Source organism: Puntigrus tetrazona, chromosome 20 (genome assembly GCF_018831695.1).
Source record: "Puntigrus tetrazona isolate hp1 chromosome 20, ASM1883169v1, whole genome shotgun sequence".
Classification (NCBI taxonomy): domain Eukaryota; kingdom Metazoa; phylum Chordata; class Actinopteri; order Cypriniformes; family Cyprinidae; genus Puntigrus; species Puntigrus tetrazona.
This window is the reverse complement of record NC_056718.1, coordinates 4,576,408-4,582,617: the sequence shown is the minus strand read 5'-3', so window position 1 is coordinate 4,582,617 and position 6,210 is coordinate 4,576,408. Positions and strand designations below refer to the sequence as shown.

General features: G+C 38.9%; 1 protein-coding gene across 1 annotated transcript in view; it reads left to right on the top strand.

The window, feature by feature from the left end:
* The first annotated feature begins 520 nt into the window (after positions 1–520).
* The window catches only part of LOC122324820 (coiled-coil domain-containing protein 85C-A-like), a 17,742-nt gene continuing 12,052 nt past the window's right edge, over positions 521–6,210 (top strand). Inside the window, exon 1 of the mRNA XM_043219499.1 lies at positions 521–1,595. Within this exon, the coding sequence (XP_043075434.1) occupies positions 840–1,595 (756 nt within the window). The 5' untranslated portion in view covers positions 521–839. The remainder of the gene's footprint in view (positions 1,596–6,210) is intronic.

Genomic DNA, 6,210 nt, shown 5'->3' with positions numbered 1-6,210 from the left:
TTGAGACCCTCCTATTCCATGCAGCTCCTAGGGCCCTTATCTTACCTTAAACTCAAAAACAAGAAAATGTGTTTCAGCAGTTTTACGTTAGACATAGCAGCCAGGAGGATTATTTTGTATTGAATGCATCAAGGGGCCCGGGGCCCCTAGTGGCCTGAGAGGCCAAGGGCCCATATAAATTCAGTTCTGTATTCTTTCTTGTCTGTCAATTTTCAGAAACAGACAAACTAAATACTGTTTTACCGCAGTACCGTTCTCTAACGTTATCTCACTAATGTTCCTATTTTATCCAAAATATATTTTTCATACTGCAGTTATGGAAGTACTTCATACACATTTCACTGCTCACGTATCTGCCGGGACAAAAAAAAAGAAGTGATATTTGAAAGCAGCTCTAATGTGAATCTGGAGTCGTCACGCGCCCCCTATAGGAAGAGGTAGTGACATCAGCAAGCGTTGCGGCGAAAGCGTCGCGTACGGCGCTGACGTCACTGGACGCCGAGCTGAAGCGCACCTACAGGCGCATTTTCTCACCATTCATCTGCTTCAGCGGTTGGATGAACGGCCGGAGAGTCACAGTGTCAGAAAGAGGAGATTCCAGCTGAAATAAACATGAAATAACGACAGAAGGGGGATTCATATCTAAAGCGACGCAGCGTTTCCTCACCTGGGTCACTTAAGTTAGTTTTTTTCGTTGCAGAGTTCGGCTTTCGTCCTTCGAAAAACCGGATTAATTTGAATTATGAGTTTAATATCGCTCGCTACGTTTTCGCGAAGGAACGATTAAAAAAAAATCGCGACCAGATCTCTCGCGTCGGACCACGTTTAACGACAGGAACATGGCAAAAAATATCATAGACGTCCCGAGGGATGATTTTAGTAAGATATCGGATGAAGAACTGCTTAAATGCAGCAAAGAGGAGCTGCTTAGGAGACTCCGGAAAGTGGATAGTGAAAAGATTAACTTGATGCTGGAACACGGGAACATGATGAAGGACGTCAACCGGAGATTACAAGTGCATCTCCACGAAATACGGAGCTTGAAGGAGGTCAACCAGAAACTGCAGGAAGACAACCAGGAGCTTAGAGAACTGTGCTGTTTCTTGGATGATGATCGGCAGAAAGGGAAGAAGCTGTCCAGGGAATGGCAGAGGTTCGGCAGGTACACCGCCAGTGTTATGTGGAAGGAGGTTGGTATATTCCAGCAAAAACTGAAAGACCTTGAAACCAACCAGGAGAGTGTGATGAGAGAAAATGTGGAGCTGAAGGAGATCATCCTCATGTTAGATGATGAGAGGAACGGAGCCGGATCTAGGAGCTCCATAGACAGCCAATCCAGTCTGACCAATCTGAACGGAGGTTCTGCTACTGTGAGGGATGTTGGAGATGGGAGCAGTACCTCTAGCACGGGCAGCGCTGGAAGTCCCGATCACCACCACAGCCATATTCACAAACCTTCAGAGGGAAAGATAATGTCTATCAGGAGGTCTATGGATGATCTATCAGCCAACCATCTTCTCAGAAGCATACCGAATGGGCACAATGGTGAGTTTGAGCACTTGGTTTACTGGAAAGCATCACACATTTCTCTAAATTGATGGTGTTTTATCAGATGCTGTACATGAAGAAAGTTTTAGACCTTTGAAAGTAATACAAATAAAGAAATTAACATATACTCTGTAAATCAAGAATTTTAAATAATAAAAAATAATTAACTAATTTATTAAATGTATGACTATTTAACAAATTAACTTTTTTTAACTTATCTTTTTTTAGTGTTAAATTTTAATAGAGGACTGTACGTGAGTAAAATACTTTTCCGGTGCCCTAACATTGAATTTTTTTATGCAACTGTGTGCTTTGGCATCTAAGGATGCTTAGGCTACTTTTTTTTTGCTCGTGAGTAACATGCAGTGATTGAGGCTTCCATTGGTTTCTAGGGAAACACTGATCATACAGGCAGCTGCGATTTCAGGTTTTCTTGGTATATGTGACAGTATTAGCACGTGGTCAACACTAATTGCTTCAGCCCACGAAGTCAGGTTCAATGTGGGTTTAATACTCTCTTGTGACGTCGGCGCACTGTGTCAATTCTGTCAATACTTCAATGCTTGATACTTCATTCAGCTAACAGGCAATTCGTTTGTACAAATGGTAATTCATTTGTTATTGAAAATTATGTCAGTAAAGTCAAAGTCGGCAAATTCTCTAGTCTTCAGTGTAACATTATCCTTCAGAAATAATTCTAATATGGTGATTTGGTGTAAAAGAAATATTGTTATCAATGTTTAAAAAAAGGATTGATGCTTGGTGTTTTTGTTAACCGTGATGCAAATTTTTTGTGGATAGAATACATTGCTACCGTTGTTTTAGTATGAGCATATTACAGAGATTTTCCTACATGTTTTTGACTTTCTTTTTTGTCTTTAAAGTAACTAACCTGTAATAATACAAAGGGTGTGTATCTGTGACAAGTGCCTGAAGGTGCTATTATGTCGTGTACTTTGTGTGTTTACTTTTGATTTGCATGGACTGTCTGATACCAAATGATCTGACATCATAGTGTCACGTTTGGCTGTACGGTTATATAATTACTTACTAGTTACATTGTTTTTTAGTTTTATCCTGTGAATCACGTTTTTTTCCTTTTAATTCACAGCAATTGCATATTGCCTTTCCCTGTTCAGTCGCTCAAAAAAAAAGTTATTTGTATTTTTTTTCCAAGTATAGCAGCTGTTTATATATTAAATGACTTACGAATGATGAATGCAATTTAAAGTAAAAAAATCTCTCTGATAGGTGCAAGCTGTATTTTATGTGCATAACTTGCCTGTATATTTTCGGTATAAAAAAAAGAGTAGAATCTGCGCATCTGCAAAGAAAGTGAATGTATTGCAATAAAAAAGTGCACATTAAACACATTCACTCTGCAAGCCAGGTCTATTCCATCAGCAGGATTCATTCAAGTCTAACAGTAGGGTTCTTAACTTGTTCCCGCCACATGACAGGAGATTGATGACATGCTTACCTTCAGTGAAGCTCGTAGCTGTAGCAGAAAAATGTTATTTACTACTGATAGTGTCAGCTGAAAGAGCCTGGCATTGATAAGAAATCTTGTTTATGGTGTTTTAGACATTCTCAAAATTGTTTTTTTTTGATGTGAGTAGACATTCTAAGTGATTTTTATATATAAATGTGATGTTTTTATTATTCAGTGATAGGACATTGGGTTTCTTGCTTCTGCTGTTTTTTTAGAGTTTGGTATACTGTTAGACAGAGGCCTTTGCTTGCGCTTGTCTTTGGATGCACGTCATCTGACCAACGCCTACCAGGCTGTTTCATCTGATTATTCAGTGATCCTTAGTTTGTATGCCAAGCTACGGCTCCAGCCCCAACCTTTCTCCCATCATGACATGCCATGGCATCCATGCTGTCAGTCACATGTATAGTATCTATCTGTCTGTATCTATGTATGAAGATTTTATTTGCAAAAATGTTCAAAAATCATGTTATCGTGTTTTATTATTATTTGATTGGGATTAGTTTGACTGCACAATGAAAAAACACAATCTTAGATCTGATTTGAATATGATTTATTGTTGCACCACACGTACGTTCCATAAATTGTTTGTAAAGCAACCTCTAAGATTAGCGTTTAAATCCTAGTTATTAAATAATTTGAATAATTTCAAAATTAATTTGTGTTTTTGCAAGTTTTAAAACTACTCCGAAAATAGCAACCACATAGCAACAACCTGCATCATGTTGCCATGTGCACAGGCAAGCAGAATTGAATTTTCTTTAGAAAATGTTTAGAAATGTTGAAACCCTGTATTCCTTTGTAATGTAGTCAATGGGGAACTGCAGTGCATTCTCAGAACTATAGTAGTGTTGTATGTAAGCTTGTGTTCAGTCATGGAGGGAGATTAGGCTGGCCGGCGTTCTCTTTCCCAGGCTTCACCCCCCGATGAGTTAATCTGAGCCACAGGTTGCGTCTCTCCTTGTTTACAAAACTCAAAACAACCAACTTAGACTGCCAACCAACCAGAAGAACATTCCTGCTCCTCATACCTAATAGACAGAACTTGAAGAATTACTATTCTTTCCTACGTGACTTGCATCAAAACCTGTGTGAAACTTCTTTACTGCATAGTATGAAAAGATGCATGTTTTTTTCTTTTAAAGAAAAACTTCCAGCTTTTTTTAAGGCAATATCTGTTCACCCAACTTTCTTCTATGGAACGTAAAAGAAGGTGTTTTGAACAATGTTAGTAACCAAACAGTTTTGGTTTCTGTTATTTTCCATTGGGGTAAAAACTGAAATTTCTCAAAACATCTTCTGTTATGTTTAATGCAAATACTGGTTTGGAGAAACATAATGGTAAGTAAATGATGACAAAAGTTTTGGTTGAACTGTCCCTTTAAGTATAATTTTACTTTTGCACCATCCTGAGACCTGCCTTTGAGGTCATGTATCTGTCTCTTTGAGGGTAAAAGTGGTTCTGTCCTGCATTGAAAAGCTCCTGGCCCCCCAGCAAGCCACCAATGGACTGAAGGTTTAGTGGCTGGGGTCGAGATTCTGTTTCAGAGTTCAGATAACACTCCTCCCTGACTCTTCCCACGGCTGGAGTGAAAAGGCCTTCAGTTGCCCCCATTCAAGACCCTCCATCGGGCCTTTAGAGCGCTTCTGCGCCACTCAAAGGTACAGATGTCTGGCTTGTCATAAAACAGATCCCAATTTACGAGCGAAGCTTTCGGTCTAGAGGTCACCTCTTTGAAATAAACCCTGGGTTTCTTGTGTTTGATTGAACTTGAATTGGATTTAGAATTGTTGTCTTAGTATTCATTGACATTCATTCGGTTAGCTGGATAGCTCGCAGTTCTTTTCCAATGATGGGAACTCATGAATTCCCTCAAGTAATCTGTGAGATAATTCAGTTGTTCTCCTGGGAATGCCAAATACTGGATTACACGGCTGCTCCATTTAATTCCCCATGTCGGTTCTTGTTTAGTCATGCTTTCAGGTGGTAACCAAACAGTAAAGATCAAAGCAATACCAGTTAAAAGGTATTTTTTGCATCAGACCCAGCAGCAAGTCGAGTAACTCTACAAATGTGCATCCTTGAAGATGTCTTGAGCTGTTGCAAGGCATTGTTCTTTTAAAAACAAACAGTGACGGAAAGCACCTCCCCAACTGCTCAGACTTGTCGGAGGGGGTCTTTGGTTCCGCTGAATCTAAAGTTTACCGCGTTATTGCTTGCTCCCTGCCGCTTGTCTTTGCCTCATAAAGAAAATAATAATCTTATGAAGCATGCGAGTCCCTGTGAGGCGGTTTTGCCAAAGCAAGCTTTAAATGGGCTTGTAATTGGGCTGTCCCACTTTAGTCCGCTGACATTTACAAAATGGTCTCCTGGGACCAGCAACTCTGAAGTGCTAGCAATGATTATAGCTGAGGGGAAGATGGTGTTTAGTGCTGTGTTTTAAAGAAATATTGTGATTTATACACTAGGGCACTAGTAAAGAACATTTTTTAATAAGTCAGTCCCTGTTGTGGTCACTGGTGTGATTTGTGTTCATTGTCTTAATAGGTTTTATAGCTCTGGCTGATGTTATAATTAAAAAGCCTTGAGCGTCCCTAAGTGGAAATGTTTTCTTTTACAGAATCTCATTGACAATCTTTACGTGTAGAGGATCCTCTCAATAAACTTGTTAATCAGATTCAAAAGTTAATGAACGTAATCACACCTAGCTTCCTGTGACACTCCAGTCTTGAGCGCAACAAAGCTGACTAGTTTGTTGTCGGAAAGGGCCGTCTGTTCAGAATGAAAACGAAAGTGTTACAGATAACTGGGGAGTGGTTTTGGCATAATATTTTAGAGGATTTCAATTGAAAAATGTAAAGTCTCTGATGTATACAGAATATTATTCAGTGCCATTGACATAAATTTCATGTGAAGCATATTAACTGCACGATTGAACATATTTAAAGTTACGATTGAATGTATCTTCACTGAATCAGGGATGTAGTTGTTAATGGAAAACGTTGAGAAAAAATGTAAATTGTTAAATAAAGTAAAGCCGAAATAGCATAAACATAGCATAAACTCCAGAAACCACCAGAAATGTAGCTTTGGTGAAATAGAGGTACTTAATAAATTTACTAGTATAAAAATTAAATGGATTAAATGAAATTAGTCTAAATAACTAATA